The following is an 18234-nucleotide window of genomic DNA, read 5'->3' as shown; positions in this document are numbered from 1 at the left end:
CGGGTTTAACCCTCCACAAAACCATCTTCAAAGAAAGTCAAGCCAAATGGCTCCGAGCCTCCAATCCCAAGGCCTATTCCACAAATAGCACAGTCCAAAACGTCTTTATTTTCTCTGCCGTCATGCATTGAGTTATTTACAAGAGTCCGTTGACATTATATTAATATCATGTCTGTGCAATGTCTTCTGTGTTACAGTGAAGACTATGCCTTTATTCCTCCAGTAGCACATAGTTTGTTTCCATCCGTTTAATCCAGATTCTTAAACACAGATGTTGGTGCCTTCCTTTGAATCATAATAGTGTGAAATAACTCCTCAGGGACCACCGTCATTCTCCATTGGCCTGTTTATGAATAAAAAGATGTTTAGAAAGAAAGTAACACATTCAACCACATTAGTACCTGAGGAAGGAAAAACCTGTTTTGCTAAACTTCCCTGTGGATGTATTTATACCCCACAGACTTGTAAACATATCTGCTGTTCAAACACATTTATATATTAGCACAGCTATTTTGGATCAAAGGTTGGCCACTCCAGGTACCAGAGGAGACATAAACAAGTGAACTGAATCATGTGAGTTTAGTTTAATAGTGTGCAGATATTTTTATGTGATGTACTGACGCTGAAATACAATGCATTTGTTGTGTGGAGGATTTGAGGTGGAAAAGCAAAGGGAATAAAGGCAGCATGCATCTCAAGAATGGGGAATGTTTCTGCTTGTCCTAATATATGAAAGGAAATTGTGGTATTGGGAAGGTTGGTTATGATGTTTGCAGAGAAAGTGTTGAAATATGCACATCTTGCTACGGATGTACAATGCCACCCTCTGGTGGATACAATGGTCTTTACACTGAGTATAACAAGAGTTTTCTATTTTTGCATTCTTAAATCCGGGGCTCTGGAACCTCTAGTGCTTCATGATGGTATTGCAATTAATTCTCCATTTTAAATAAATAATGTTTCCCTATTTCCTACTCAAGTAAATTTGAAAGTGTTTAAATACACTTGAAATAATATACACTCAGACGGGTTTTCGATTTTATTTATTCTTCGGGGTTTTCGATTTTCAAGTAAAACAAGCGCACGTACAACGTCATTAAAGCTACTGTATTTTTTTAAAGGACAACAAATGTTTGTCAGATTCATCAAACACTAACTCACACCATTTAGGTAAAGTACTTATTTAGCAACTTGTTAGGATGTTATCTGTAATCATTTGTTACATAATGAGCTTTTTATGTTTAAAAAAAAAAAGCATTGCTAGTATCAAGTATCCAACTCATTAATTAATGAGCGTGCATTGTCTCTTATTAGGGAACTATACAATTTGTCGTAAGAATTATTTTATCGTGGTTACATAAATGTAATTAAATGAACACTGGTGTCTTTTATCATATTTCTAGAACAGTCGTTTTATAAAAAAGCACAAGGCCACTCGAGTAGACCTATATGATTATAACACAGTTAAACCATTTAATATATTTCGTATTTGCCATATTGAATTTGTTATGGCACGAATCGTATTTTTTATTATTTATATATTCGATATATTTTGTCATTTGAATTAACACATAAAATAAAAATTTGAGTTGGTGAGTTTTAGGACCCTGCGACTCTTATGACAAGTGGGCGGAGTCACGGATGATTGACAGGATATTCTGGAGGCACGGCAGGCGAGTAATCTGGCAAACTGACCACAGCCACACCGTCAGAGTACAGACGGGCGAATTTTAAACGAAATTTCGCCTTAAATCGGGTATTTCATCGTGTTTTGATGCCGAAATACTGGTCAGAAGGTACCATCCATGGACTTCCATCTCTGATGTTCGTGTTTGAGAGCTGATAATGATGAAGATGAAGCTGCGAGCGGCGGGAGGCGAAAATCGGCGATGCGACTTAAATTCCGTTAACGGATCCGATCGGGAGAGCGGCACCGGAGCGGCTCAGCTCGACAAGGAGACGGTGTTCGAGTGGTTCGGCTTACAGCTGAACCCGTCCGTTCGCGTGGAGCTGCTTTGCGGGCTGCTGCATATGTGTCAGCCGCTGGAGCTACGCTTCCTCGGCGCCTGTCTGGAGGATTTGGCCCGGAGAGATTTCACCGTCCTGCGGGATTATGAGATCCGGGCCAACTGCCCCGCTGATCTGGAGGGGCTGGTGAACGTAAGCGACCCAGTTGTGCTGTCCAAACTGCTCGTTTATTTGTCTTTGCTCGGATCCAAGAGCAGCGAATGCGCCGGGATTCTCTTCAGGACGTTGAGTAGAATGGACGCCGGGATGTGCGGCGCTCTACCGGAGCCGGAGACCGTGGATCAACTGCGGCTGCTCTTCACGATGGGATCGTTACACCCGGCGTTCAGTTTCTATCAGCGGGAAGAGCTGCGAGCGCAGTTGGATCGACTCCAAAGATGGGTGTGTTATATTTATATCAAAATCACTGGCATTACACTAACAAATATGGCAGAAATACCACGGTTTTTACTATAGTAAAAGTGAAGAGGCCATGTTGTTTTTTTGGCAGATTGATTACTATTTGTATAACCAGTTTTACTACAAATACCATGGTTAAACTATGGTTAGTGAAGCAAAACCATTGTTAATTTGTGGTTACCATGGTTTAACTATAGTAACCATGTTTTTGTGGTTTTATTTGTGGTAAAACCATGGATAATTTTGTAAGGAAGATGATAAAAGCATGGTTTTTACATGGCACTCCAGTTTACTATATTACATGTCCAAAAACATAGTAGTACTATAGTAGCTTTTCATGTATTGGCTAAAGTCAACTAATAAAAATTACCCCCCTCCCCCCAAAAAAAATCATGTACCATGGTATTTACATTGTACTCTAGGGACTATTATGGTTTTACTATGGTGTGTGTCCAAAACATGGAAGTATTTTTAATGTGAGGGCTTAAGTTACTAAAAAAATGACCAAAATCACCATGGTATTAACTTTTGTGTTTGGATATTTATTACATGGTATTCTTTGAAATTCCTGGAGTATCATATAAATACCATGGCAAACATTCAGCGAGAGTAGAAACCACGTAGAGATTCAAAGTCACTAATAAAAAGTACAATAGTATTTGAACATGTAATGCAAATACTATGGTATATATCAAAATACCATGATGTTCAAATTGTGATCAGTGTTCAAATGCACCACCACTTAAACTGACATGAACTGATAAATGAACGTGAATAACCTCTAGTCAAAAAAGGAATGTGTGCTGGATCCCTGTTGGGATTTCTATCATACTTTTTGAATCAGTCCTAAAGGATCCCAATTGGAATAAGAAACACATAAGATCCTACTGGATAAATTGAAATCCATACATTTTTTTTTTTTTAAAGAGTCTCATTGGATATTGCTTAAGTTCATTAAATGTCATGTGATGAAATAATGGCATACTATTGGACAGTTAAAAGAATCCCATGGCATTGGCAGCATTAGTTCCTGTAAGATTTTCTTCATTCCATCGTATGTCCGAGAGGTGGATGTTCTTATCTTGTTAGTAATTGTTTGGAACTGACTTCTTAAAATATCCTGTTTGGATTAGTTAAACTGGAAATTTCTTCTAGGATTGGTTCCGAAAAGTCCAATAGGATTAATTTTAGATTTTTATATAAGTTATTTATTTTGGTGTATTGAACATATGCAGGATTTATGTGCTCATGTCAGATGATTGACAGCTGTCAATATGGTCAGTTTTTTAAGCCATCCCATGACAGGGAAAATACTGTGGTTGAATATATTCATCACCATTAAAAAATAGATTTTAGGAACACAGACCTTACAAAAAAAGTGCCATTGCATTTTTGTAAATGCATGTCTGGATATCCAATGTAAGTTATAGGTGCCAGCAAAGCTCTAAATAGGAAGATGCCATGTCAAATATCCAAACTCTTTAATCCAGTACAACCACATGATGGCACGTTTGGTTTTCTACATTCATCTGTGTCTTGTAGGTCATGTTATGTGTGTCCAATGCTATCCTCCCAGATCTCTTTGGATCTCCATGTGAATGACTTTATTGTGGGCTTTGTGATTTGTAAATGAGGCCTTTTTGTTTCATTAGACCAAACCAGGTCTCCAAAATGTCATTCTCTGTCCGTTTATGAATGTCTGTTGTTTGGTGCTAATGTCAAGTTGAGAGTGATATTAATGGTTTAAATGATGGTGATGAGTTGTAGTCATGTATGCTGAAGCATTGTGCTCCATTGCTTTAAAACAAGTGGAAACAGGGGATCCGTTTTTTCAGTCAAATTAATTGCCATAATTTGAATGACTGAATGTGAATGGCTTTGATTTGGTTTGATTGTTAGTGTCATGGCTCAGATGCAGTGCTCTGATTTACTCCTCACATTTGGAAACCCTTCCCCTAGGTGAATGTCCAGTTTCTAGATCAGTTGTTCCCTCTCAGACTATGTTCTGTTTTTCAAAAAACACTAATGAAAAGTCTTGCAGTGGCAGTTGGCCATCCTGCTGTCTGTTAGACTGGTATTGGCCATTTAAAAAGTCATATAAACCCATATATATTTTTAGCTTACTATTAATTTACATTCATTATTATCCTTATCTGAGACTCGGATGATGAAAATTGAAGCGTTTACTCACCTTTTTAACTTCTTTTTCTTTCGCAATTACAGAGCCAGTTTTCCAGGCCAGGGTTCCTCTATCCACACCAGGAGAATGACGTAGACTGGACTCTTTGCAGCAATGCCAATCCACACCTCAGCGGCACGTCACAGAGGGAAGGTAACTCGCCTTCCCATGTAGAAAACCCTTTCAGAACATAGGAAAAAAGCTAGCTTTGCAGCACTGTAATGATAATATCCCTTGATGTTGCAGTGGTGCACATTGAGAAGATCATTCTGAAGGAGGTTTCTATGGGAGGAGACGGCAGGCAGTACAGTTTTGAGGTAAGTTCAAAAACCCCTCAGAGACAGCCGAGTTTCAACACTGACATTTCATCTAAAAGAAAATCAGAGAGCTCCAGGATTGTGGAAAAGGATTTAGAATGAAATGTAGCCAGTTATATGTCATGTGGGTAAGAAAGAGTCTCCTAAGAAAGCAAGATAAGAAATGTTGAGGTACTCTACACAACTATGTCAAAATCAGAACTGGTCACTATTGCTAGCTTGCCAGATGGTAGGTCTGAACAGAATCTTTGTTTACAGATTTCCACAGAATTTGAATGACTACATTTGAATACTTTTGAATTAAAGGCTAATTTGCTTATTGCAGCTACCAATTAAAGTCATATTTAGCAATATTTAATACATTTTCCCCACATATTACAAAATATGATGGATTTAATAATTCATAAAAATATTTTATTATATAGCTGTATTATACAGCTATTTGAAGTGGGCTTTGATTACAACGGAAGAGATTACATTCAACATCAAATCAAGATTCCCCATGGATAAAATCAAGCCCTACACTGCATTTTATTTTATTTTTTTCTCATTGAGTATTGTGTTCCACTCTGAAGTGCGCAGTAGAGTTTGACTTTAAAACCATTTGTTTTATTTGTGCGAATGTGGCTGGTTAAAATACATTAATGTCGTGTAGGTATGGTGTGAGCAAATTCACAGTTAATGGCTTAGTAGAAGCTGTTGTTTCAGATTTGCATGCACGCTTTGCATTATTCATGGTGCTAAAAATGAGTGCGCACTCAGCCTCTGTGGTTCCTGACTTGTCCTGAAGGCTGAGCTATGCTCTCGGCTGTGTACATGAGATTACTGTCTCTCTGGAACAAGTGAGGAAACATGCAACGCCTGAGCTGTAAACATCCGGTTGTTGCTACAGAGCTGACAGCCTCACCAAAGAGGCTTTGGCTCGGCCCACAGCGAGTATGGACTAGTGCCAAAACAGACAGTGAGAGAGAGAGAGAGGCCTGACTGAGAGAAATGCTTTTCTTTTCCTTTGCCTAAAGTATTTTGTCATTTTCAGGGGTGAAAATTACCCTGCAATAGTTTTATCACAAAAGCTAGGTCATGGCAAGATAAATATCTTTTAAAATGCATTATAGTATACCAAGCCAAATATGAAACTGAGGAAAGCAAGATGATTCTCATAATGTTTTGCAAGTAGCATGTTTTGTTTAGGATGTACTGCAGTTGTCATTTGTAGTTAGAATAAATAGGTTTAGTCAACACAATTTTATTCACAACCCACTTAACTTCAGTATTGTGACGTATATCCAAGTGTAACTGTATTTGTATAACCATAAGGGTTTGTAGAAGGAAAGTCATTTCAAAGATAGAGCAAGATTATATATATATTTGTAACTGATTAAATTGTGCATAATATGACCACCAACAGCCTAATTATAAATAGAATCAATGTCTGATTGTATATTGAATTCCTTTTTTCTAAAAAGATTAAGGAAAATGTGACTTCTCACATTATGACTGCTAGGATGCTGGAAGCGCAGATGCTCTGAAATCAGGATGGCAATTAAATCCAGCATCTTGTCATGCTGAGATGTCTACATTAATGTAATGGAGCAGGTGCGAGTGAAAATTGGCTTTGACAAGTACATTTATAAAACTTTACCTGACTGTTGGTTCAGCAATATCCAACTGTTTTAATACAGTATAAAAGTTCAGTGTCAATTTTTTTTAATATTTAAAAAAACAAATAAAATCTCTATTACAGCCTGTCTGTTGTGCTGTTGGTCAGTTTTCATGACCTAAAGGTTGTTTGGCTGCTGAAGTGGGAAGGAGACCTATTGGGGATAACCGTGAGGATATGAGTCTTTCATTCTGATATTATAAGAGTTTAAATCCACAATCAACATCAATGATGCTTTTTTTTTATCTTCATAAGCTACATGAATGGATGCTGCTTCACATTATTAAACATAAAATGTTCTCAGCTTGCATATAAAATCATTAGATGCCGCAATTCACGCATTATTGTACCTGATTATTGTACATGGCACTATTCTGCCGAGTCCAATCCATCCTCATCAAAACAAGATTGAAAGAATGGAAGGAAAATGAAAGCATTGTGTTCCCGGCCAAACTTGAGCCACTCTCTTTTCTCTGTCCATCTTGAAGTCTTGTTAGCCATCTTAATGTGAGTTGCATCCCATTCAGAAATCCCCAGGTGTCACTGAAAGTCAGATTCTCCACCCTTTCCCAGGCTTAACACTGAACCCTGACCACCTGTGTCTCGCCAAACCTTACGATTAAGACATCAGTATTCACTAGAGAAGCAGACGTAACTGCTTGCCAGCCCTTGTTAAGGCTGAAATATTTAATGGGCTACCCGGAGTGTTGAAAGAGCAATTGTGTGGAGTTACAGATAAACACTTGAACACTTTTTTTGTTGTCTGAGATGGATTAATTCAAGCAATTACAGGCATCAACGTTCTCAAAGGCTGTAATTTTATTTGGTTCTGTATTGTGTAATTCTACCAAAAACCGACTACAGTTTTTATTCAGTATGTGTTGTATCCCATGCCTTGTCTTATTCGTTTTTGTTAATAAACATTATATAAATTAGTTTGTTAATGTACTGTTTATTGTTATTGTGCTATAATAATAATAATAATGAATCCATCTTTCAAGCATTCATTTTAGTCTTAGACCGTGAAAGGTGTCAAGATGTAAGCACAAAAGACAATTATCTTTTCTTGTAAAACATGACACCAAGATTGTGAATTCAAAGTGAAAGTGAAATCATTCTAATGTGCTGATTTGCTGCTCAACAAACACTCCTTTTTCTCAGGGTTCTTTGAACACATTTCAATATAAAATCTATACAAAATCAATATAAATCTTTTTAAACTTTATAAAGGTTTTATCTAAATGTATTTTTTATAAACATCTGTCACTTTTGATCAATTTAATGTGTTCTTGTTGAATTAAAGAGAACAATAGACTTTAGTCTGTACTGGTTATAAAAATATGATAGTTATCAGTGATGCGCGGGTCAATGTATTAATAACCCGCACCCGATCAACATTTTCAACTAACCCGCCCGCAACTCGGACCGCAAAAAAATAAAAATAAAATACTGTACCTGACACGCTTCCTGACCCACATTTTTTAAAAACAGTAAATGCTCATCGTAGCGTCATTGGGCCATAGGAACGTAGGCAAACAAAAAAAAAAACACAAACGTAATATATTCTAATTTTGTCAAGAATTATAAAAATCGTCAATAAGCTCATTATTTGTACTAAAATAGTCTAGTCTGACTATGTCTATTTCTATGTTTCTGCAAGGTCAGCAGACATATGGCTCGGGTTTGTTCTGATCAGAGCTCGTGAGCGGAGAGCGCATTTCTGAATATCCCGATCAGCTCGCTTATTCAGTGGGGTCTCGCTGCAAAGATGAAGTTGACGATGCGGACTCACCATGAACACCAGAGAGAAATGCACATTTCATATGGATTACATAATCAGAGAGTAGACCATTTATTTTGGTTTGAATATTTTTGTTTAAAAGTAGACATTTCAAGCTTTCTGTAATATATATCCTATATTTCTCAAATCTGTGAGGCACACGCTGCGTTTCGGCACCCTCCAGTTCACATGCAATGCAAGTGATTGTGCCGGCGCCTTATTATATATTTGTTTCTTATTTATTAAATACGGGCAACTGATTGATAAAACATTGATCAAAATTAAGATGCAATTTATACAAAACGAAAATCTTTTAAAAAGAGTTTTCTATAAAACAAAACTTATTGAAGTCGTCAAAATCATGTTTTACCAAAAACAGCGCTGTTGCTCCCCATGCAGTCTTCTTTGCCGCCTCCATACCTGCAGACTGAGCTCGTGCGTCATCTTCGTGCCAGTTATTCAGCCAATAAAGTATAGGCCTATGTATTTCAAAAATGTGTCTAGTACTATATAAATTTCAAAGGTTTAAATTGCCATTTTTGTTTCAAACGACTCGACCGACCGCGACCCGAATATAATTACAAATATTTTTGGATGACTCGTAACCGCGGGCAACCGCGGGTGACCACAGGCACCTGCTCATTTTGGATCAACCCGCGCATCACTGATAGTTATGCATGTATTCTGTTCAGTTTAGCACTTTTTTTGTTTTGCTAAATATTTGCGTTAAAGTTGTGGTGAATTCATTTAAACCAAGTGAACTCTAGTGTTTGAAATGCTTAAGCATAAAAAATAGTTCAATGAACCAGTTTGGCGAAAACCTGATTCTGGGCGTTTGCCCCATTCTGATGTCATTGTCTTTATTTGTGCTGGTTTAAATATTTCAGGTATGCCTAGATTTCAATGGGAGATTCCATTGGATTATTTTATTTACCCAACACGTCGTAATCTTCGAAAATGAGCTAATAGTCTGAGACCTCAAATGTTCTTCTCTTGCTGTAATGTCATTTCTGGAACCCAAACTATTGGAATATTTGAATGAGGATATGTGAAGAAATCCATGTTAAGGCATCTGTGGCAAAAGGACAAGCAAAATTATTCATGTCTGAGTGAAATCTGATGAGCTCTGGGGAATCCAAGTAAAAGATCCATTATGCTCAGATCGATGAGTGCATTACTGGTCTGTTCTCATTGATTTTCTCTTCTTTTGCAGGTGAAATGGTCAGACTCTTCATCTACTGCTGTCACCAAAAGTCATCATGAGTTGGAGGATTTTCTATTAAAGGTGAGCAGAGAGATGAAGGTCTCTGGTGTGTTATTTGTGTATGTTCACTTGTCACATGGGTGTGCCCACCACTTGGGCAAGATGCAACCTAGTCAGACCAGTGAGGGACATTATCCATCTGTTTCTATTTTCCCTCTCTATGGCTGTGTTGGTAATGTAATACTAGGATTCTGAATACTAAACTGTATATACTTATCTTTTATTTTAATGTCATTTTTATACTATTACAGTATTTATAAATATTTAAAATAGGCTTTTATGTTAATTTTCAGTATTCATTTCAACTTTAGTTTTATTTTATTACGTGCTTCGCACATAAATTTGTTGTTATTTGTATTTAGGGTTTAGTAATTTTAGTACTTAAGCTCATTGCATTTCTGTTATTAGCCAAGGCAACATGAATACATAAATATTAGAATAAAAAGAGTTTTTAATTTTTTTGCTTTATTTCGATTAACATTTTAAAACCTTTATAAAAGTTAAGTTTTAGTTAAAGCATTATGCAATACTATATCTCTGAAAATAGTGTGGAAAACAGTATGTATTATGCAAAGAAATGTTTCAGTATGGCAGACTGTCACATGATCTTAGCATGTTTATTTTAGTGAGGGCCGCCCCTGTTATTATTTTGGAAATAGTTTTTTATTTATTTTTTTGTTTAAAATTTAGTTTGAAAATGACATTAATGAACCAAGAAAGCATTTTCTTTCATTACAAACATTCATTACACTGGAAATGGAAGGCCAAGTTAGGTGCATTGCATTTTGGGATTCAGTTTTCCACAGTGTGGTTTGGTCGTGCCCTGCACATTTTTTCTAATATAGCCACTGGATCATCGGAGTATTCTGTCCATACAGATAATTCTCATACTATTCATATTTCTGCAAATTTAGTATGCTAGTGTGCCATTCTAAACTGCCTTTTCACTCTTTCTTTCAGTTTAGTATGCCTTAGAGGCATTTTTATCACCAGAAAATATGCTGTATTGAATTTAACTTTCAAAGTGAGGTAAAACAATCCCTCTGTCTCTCTAGCTTCCTAACGAGCAGAGCCCTGATGGCTTTGAGAAGGGCATCGTCAGATTACTCCGTCTTGGAGATCAATGTGAATCCAGAGAACTGGAGAGAAACCTCAGGTACATCTCATCTCACTCATAACTAGTGTTGAGAAATATTAAATGTAAAAGTAATCTTGCATAATTGTGTTGCAAAAGTAAGGATATCATTTGTATTCCTTTTTCTCAGCTTTAAGTCACTTAGGTTCTGTATTTTCCAGAATGCACTGATGTGTTTGGCTTGCATGTGTATTTGTTCAATTTAATGCTGTATTCGCTGCCATTATAATCACATTATAGTCTTTGCTTTCAACTGTGTCATGGAATAAATGCAGGTGTGCTGGAAACATACGTTTCAGTACAATTCCTAAATCTGAATCTGAAAGGCTCTTTGCTATGCCAAAAATAACATTGAGCCATGACCATAACTAGCATATTTTAAAACAATACTACATACAAGTACATATGTTTTATTACTTTGCATGAGTTGGAGATGGAGAAGATTACAACTGTTAACCTAAACCTATTCAGAACATAGATGTGGTCACAGATTTAAAAAATAAAACATCAGTGACTGTGTTTCAATACCTTTAACTTTCTCTCGCTCTATCTCTTGTTCCTTTGCAGGGAGAAGTTCCTGTCTTTATCACAGGATGTCCTTCAGAGATGTGACATTACCAGGTTCTTCCTGTCTGATGCGTCTGTACTGCCATGCAGCCACTGTGAGCGTCCTTCAGACTGGCCAATCAGAAAACCATTATCAGTTAAAATATCAGCAAATTAATAGACCAAGTAAGATTCCTCTGTGTGATACTTGTCCATCTGCTCGTCTCTGCAGGTACCAGTGTGCCCGGAGCCAGAATCCATCAGGCTGAACGCGGTTTCTCTGAGGACTGCTCAGAGACGTCCAGCCTGGAGGAGGGTGAGCGAGATACAGACCTGTCAGATCTGCTCTAGAAACATGTGCCAGCATGCATACAAGTGCTAATGCAGTACTGATACTACAGTCTCATCTGTGCCTTTTCTTCTTTTACAGATGTGGAGGCGTACAGCATCAGAGCTGCTGGTCTGAGGTAGACCTTCACTGAACAAATATCATATTTCTATTCAGCAAGAATGCATTCAAATGATCAAAAGTGACAGTAAAGACATTTATAATGTTACAAAAGGGTTGTATTTGAAATAAATGCTGTTCTTTTCAACTTTCTATTCATCAAAGAATAGGGAGGCCATATGAACAGTGCGTTCATATGGGACATGTCCTGGCCAGGATTTTAATATTGCCTAAAACATCCAAAGCAGTTTGACCAATAACATGCAGATATTGTACATAATCAACCAATCATGGGGCTGCACGTGAGAAGGTGAGATCTACAGGGAACGATCAAAGTGATGCAAACATGCGCATGTGTTTGTTCGTTTGAGTTGAAGCATCGTGGTGCGAGAGCGATTCGAAAGCATAAGGAGCCGTCTGCTCTGCTCTCCATAGCTCTCATGAATGACACCCAGCAATCGACCTGCACAGTGCAAATAACCTAAACCTGGATATTTTAGGCAATATTAAAATCCTGGCGGGGATGTGTCCTGTAGGAACGGCGCATATGGCCACCCTATCAAAGAATCCTGAAAAAAAGCATCACAGAAAAATATTAAGCTAAGAAAAGTTAAACGTTGATAATAAGAAATGATTCTTGAGCATCAAATAAGGATATTAAAATGATTCCTAAAGGAGACTGGAGTATTAATGCTGAAAATTCAGCTTTGGAATAAATGATATTTTAAAATAAATACAAATACTAAACAGTTATTTTATATTTGTAATACTTTTTTCATAATATTACTTTTTTTTTTATTAAATAAATGCAGCCTTGATGAGCATAAGAGACTTCTTTCAAATACTTTTCAAAAAATTGTGTGCTTGTGTGTTTTACTTGTAAAGTGTACTTATGTAATATTACATTAAATAAATGTAACTTGGTTTGATATTCCATTATTTAATGCAATGGTATTCGTTAAGTGTGCTTTAATTGTCCAAATATTTGAGGCTGCTGTTTGTGATGAATATCAGCTCTGTCCTTTAAGGATCAGTAGAGTAAACCATGTTTACTGCTGTCTCCTGTCACATAATCTGTCTTCTCCCTGTAGTAGTCAGCGCTCTGAATGCCAGAGAAGAGGAAACTGTGAGCAGAATGGAGAGAGAGTTTGGAAGAAAGAAACTGAATTGGAACAGGTGAGGCTGTGAAATTGTTTCTTGCTCTTTGGTATTCTTGTAACGGCATACGACGGATAGTGCTTCTGCAGTATGAAAACTGTGCACAGTGTGCAATTTTTAATGCACACTCTCTGTAAAGAAATAAATACTGTATACCACAATTGCTTGAACATCCTTTACTATGAGTTAGTAATGAATGAACCAGGAAGTAATTCCCCATCAAATTCTTGTTTCACTGTTGGATTGTACTGTCAAAAGTTCTCAGGTTTTTATACAGAATTGGATTAAAAGTATGTATTAATCATTTTTATTTTTAAAAGGAAGACAGGGTGCAACACAATGAATTAAACATGCAACCTAATGATCCAATTTGACAACACTGTAGTGTACCACTTTATTGTGTGAACTATTTTCCATACTATAAAAAAAAATTCCAGTACAGTTAGTCATTGTTTTGAGGCATGTTAGACAAATTCGCATTCTGTCTCCCTGCAGAGCTGCACAAATGACAGAAGAACTTTCATGGCTGGACAGAAGAGCAAAGCAAAATCAGCTGGAAAAAGGTATACAAACACCTGCTACTATGTTAAGTTTGCCTCTAAATGAGTGCAGCATGAAATGTTGACCTGGTTTTTGTGTACGAACTGAGACAATATTTTAAAATGCAATGATGCATGCATATACTCACTGATGCATTGGGTAGGGCTCATGGTTCACAGCTGCTGTACTGCTGTTCTATGTTTTCAGGGAGAGAGGCAGGCGAGTCATAGGTGTCAAGACTTCTAATGGAATCCAGAAACCTTCTGCAGCACTAATAATCAACCAGGGAGCTTGCAAAGGTCTTTGTCCCATGGCTAAAAAACAACAAAGCAATCATTTTTTATATCTGTGCATCTCCAAATAAAACGTCCATGCATTTATGACTCTCTTACAGTAAACTATAGCCATGTTTTCTTCTGTTCTTTGGTTTCCAGACACAGGAAGGGACCGGTATGGGGACACATCATCGGAGAGCTCGAACTCCGTGCCATCCAGCCCTGTTCACCAGAAGAGCCTGGAGGACCAAGGTGTGTTATACAGAATGTGAAAGTTAATAGGAAAATTTAAAAAATCCAATTTACTCACCCTCATGTTGTTCCAAACCCATAAAACTATTTTCTGTGAAAGACACAAGAGGATGTTTAGCAGAATGACAAACTCAGTCACACTGTACTTATATGCCTACACAGAATATTGCATTTAAATGCAAGAAGAAAAGTCATATTAGGTCGTATTTAATAGTTTAATCTCTTTATTTTTTAATTATCAATAAAAATAAACAATTTGAAGGGCTAACAGCAGAGTTTTAAAGCTATTCAAAGTGACTCAAGAACTGCACCAGTGTTATTTTAGTGTTTATATATAATAGTATTTATACATTTTTATGCATTTTTTGAATTAGCTTTTATATTTCCAGTTTAAATTGTAATTTTAGTTTTAAGTTTTAGTGATTTTGTCATTTTCGTTTTTTTTTTTTTTTTTTTTTTTTACATTTCAGTTTTGGAGTATGTGTGTAAATATTGTAAAATATATAAATATATATATATATTACAAATATTGTAAATATATATATTACGTTATATGAAAATGTCAAAAATTATGTTTGGTATAGTACAGAAGCTTACTGAGCTTTGATGGCAATCACTTTTGTGGGTCCACTTCCACAGTAGTTTAATACCTTTATGATTTATGAGATGAAATCTACATGATGTTTAATGTTTGTCTCTTCAGAAACAGAGAGTCAGTGTGATAACTCAGCCCAGGAGCCAGCTGAAAAGACTCACCTTGTCAAAGGCGTTGGCGGGAAAGCAGTTGCCATGGTGAATCCATTAGTTGCAGAGCCCAAGAATGTTCAGCAGCCGACTTCAGTGGTGGAGCTGGCACTGACCGCATGCCTCCCTTACACCCTTCAGTACAACACCAGCACCCAGAGGGACGCCGGGCAGGGTAAGATAACCATCACCATCCCACTGGCCCAAGACCCGGGAGCATCATCGGCCAGCACTCACCCACAGCAGCAGCCACCGCTGGGAGCGTTTAGTGTCCTCTCACCCAGCCAGTGTCCTCTGCAGCCCGCCAACAGCACCACAGCCAACAATCCCGTCAAGACAAACGCAAAGGCCTCTGTTACGCTTTCCAACTCAAGTTCCTGCAGGAGCCAAGTACCGGGACCTTGCCCCACAACTGTACCCACACACACCCCACACACGCCCCAACCGGCCCCCGTGGTCACACACAGCACCGCTCAGAGCGATTCCTTGACCTACATCAACAGCTCCAGCCTGCCAGTTACGCCACAGGCCAGTGGGATGCAGCAGCAGCAGCAGGGGGGCTGCAACTCCTGCGGCTGCCGTGGAACCTGCGGGGGCAACAGCGCCCACCAGACACCCAGCTACTTCCTGCCGCCCCAACCTGCCCATCAGATGTTCGGGCCACCACCCCAATTCTTCCATCTCCCTCCGTCTCTATGCAACAGTTTCCCTGCCCAGGGTCACCAGAATAACGGGACGCCTCTGCCCTTCTACGCCCACACTGGTCCTCCTGCGGCGTTCCTGCACGCTCACTCGGATCACATGCTGGCGTCACAGGCGGGATACAGCCTGCCTCAGATGCCCCCCTTCCGTCGCTTTTACCCACCTGTCTTTCCACAGGTTGGAATGATGTCTAGCGGAACCAACATGAAGAAGACCAACAATGTGTCCTGCTATAACTGCGGCAAGAGCGGACATTACGCTCAAGACTGCAAGCAACCGTCCATCGACGCCGGGCTGACAGGTATGAAGATGCCAGAAACGCTCTACAAGTATGCAAACACAGATGTGATTTATTTCAGATGTGAAAATTTTTTGCACATGCCCTGATTGGGTATTTAAATTTTTTTGAATCGGAATAATAAATTGCATTTGGTAATTTAGCTGGTACTTACAAAAGAGGGGACAAAAACAATATATGTATACACACACACACACACACACCAATATTTAGTTACACATTCCCATTTATCTCATTGTATATTTTAGAATGTTTATTTTAAAGACATTTAGTTATTTAGCTGATACATACTAAGAAAGAAATGTATATACTATCTGTCCATCTCTCTCTCTCTCTGTATACATGTACAAAGTAGTAGCAGTATTGAAAAAAATGTGAAATATTCCTTTTTATTAGCTTGTAAATAATAATAAAAAAATTTAATTTTTGTAAATAGGGCTACATTATTTTCTTTTGTAACGTTATATACCAAAAAGATTGCTTTGCAGGAGCATGATGAAAGGAGTAACGTTAGTTAAAAAACTACAGTAGCCTATTTATCTATAAAATATAACTATATCATAACACTACATATCTGGCCATTTAACATTACCGTTACTCACCTTATGTCGCTTTTAAACACACTTGGCTTTTTCATCCGTTAAACAAGATTGAAGGAACAGAGAATGGTGATTAACGGGGGGTGAACCTTTTAATAAATCGCATAAAAATACCATAACATTATATAGAAGGTATTTGGTTATTTCGGAAGAAAAAACAAACCGTTGTAACTCAAATTATGTTCCTAATGCATTTGAATCTCCCGCGCACGTTTGTTTGCTTATGCGCGCGCGGGTTGACACCAAACTCATAGATTTTTGCGTCAGTCGTAAATGCAGTTGAACGTAATGAATGAGTGCAGGAGATTTTATTTTTATTAATTTATAGTTTTTTTTTGTTTGTTTGTTTTTTGGTGGGGAAAAATATATTTTTGTAACTTAAGTCTTCTTGTTCTGCTGTGGCAGTTAAAAAAAAAAACCTCAAGGGGGCAACAGAGTATTTTGAACGTGCGTAGCTTGAAGTATTTGTGAGACATACTTGTTTCTAGCTTTATTCTTTAGCTCCATAATGCTTTTAGCACTCATATAGATCTTTCTGTAAGTTTCCTTTACCTGTCTGTATGTTTCAGGTGGTTTCCGGCTGAAGTACGTTGCCCCAAACTCTTCAGAAGCACTAGATAAAACCGATTGACCGCAAACAGGGGACCAAAGCCCGGGCAGCCAGTGATTCCAGAGACCCTTGAGATAGAGTTCTGTTCTGTTGTTTGTGAGAGCATCCTTATCCAGAGAGCAAAAAAAAAAAAAAAGAGCCAATGCAAATGACACTGACTGCAAGATGAGTTGCTTAAAATGGGTTCTCTTAGGAATCAAATTACCTTAATGTTCTAGTTTAAATAGGATGGATTGCAAGATGATTTTTGTTTTAGGTTCAGAATAGTTTATTGTTGTCAGAAGGATTTTATATGAGCTGATGTTCTCATTCGCAGCGTCTGGCGAAGTTAATGAGAAAATTAAACTTGAGTCCTTTAGTGCAGTATTTGTTTTCTGACACGGGTGAATCTTTATAGGCTTTTATACATGCTACAGGAGAAAATGACAAGAAAAGTACTTAAACATATCTTTAATAACAAAAATTTCCAAAGTATTCCATTTTTTGTTCTCTTGCTGATAGCGGTTTATAATGATGCTCTAGCAGCATTATACACCACTGGTTTGGTCTGTTCTCATTCTGAACGTGATGCACTACAACTGTTGTTCTCCGAAAAATGTGAGTCAGGTGTTTAAAATGCACTGAAAGAGCCAGATCTGCAGTCCTGCCTCTCATTTACACGCTCTGACCACTAGAGAGCAAAAACAAAGCGTGTTCATAAAGCAGACTCTGTGCTTTAAGTGTCGAGTCAGACGAAATCCTTCAGACATGCTCATCCTACGCCTAAAGCACTGTTGGAGGAAATGCAAAATGTAATTTTTGACTCAAGGTACTCTGTAACCAAGAGTTTCGTTAACATAGGACCACATTGAGCAGCATATCTGATGTTAAATATTTTCTTAAGAATTGTCAAAGAACCAGAGGGGGAACGTTTGTGCCTATTGCCATGCAAGCAGCTGGAAGTATATTGAAAATAATTTCAAAAGTCTTAACTCTGTGTTAAAGTACATATTTAAAATTTCAAAGTTGTATTTCTGAAATCTTATTGCGATTTTGCCAAAGCAGACTTTTTTTATATATATATATATAAATAAATATAAGGAGATTTGGCATGTTTGTATTTAGAAAATACATTTTATTTTGATATTTTCAGGAGATTTTGATGAAGGGCTCAAGGCCTTTCAAGCTTGTCCAGGTGTTTTAGCACATTTATGGTTCGTAACATGCAGTGGACTAGACAAGTTGCTTTCCACAACAGTGTGTTGCAGGTTTTTAAATGTGCTTTCATTCGGTTTGGTAAATCGTTACTAATCTGTAAATA

General features: G+C 37.6%; 1 protein-coding gene across 1 annotated transcript; it reads left to right on the top strand.

Moving 5' to 3' along the window:
• The first annotated feature begins 1633 nt into the window (after positions 1-1633).
• LOC132154510 (zinc finger CCHC domain-containing protein 2-like) lies at positions 1634-17376 on the top strand. Its single transcript, XM_059563090.1, has 14 exons — positions 1634-2409; positions 4651-4759; positions 4853-4923; positions 9577-9648; positions 10683-10783; positions 11330-11424; positions 11541-11624; positions 11739-11775; positions 12848-12932; positions 13410-13477; positions 13662-13753; positions 13889-13981; positions 14685-15728; positions 16894-17376. Exons 1-14 carry the CDS (start codon positions 1846-1848, stop codon positions 16953-16955), a joined length of 2577 nt encoding a protein of 858 aa, XP_059419073.1. The 5' UTR covers positions 1634-1845; the 3' UTR covers positions 16956-17376.
• Positions 17377-18234: the final 858 nt, after the last annotated feature.

This window comes from Carassius carassius, chromosome 12 (assembly GCF_963082965.1).
Source record: "Carassius carassius chromosome 12, fCarCar2.1, whole genome shotgun sequence".
Lineage (NCBI taxonomy): Eukaryota > Metazoa > Chordata > Actinopteri > Cypriniformes > Cyprinidae > Carassius > Carassius carassius.
Note: the sequence above shows the minus strand (reverse complement) of the source record. Positions and strands in the feature narration are given on the sequence as shown.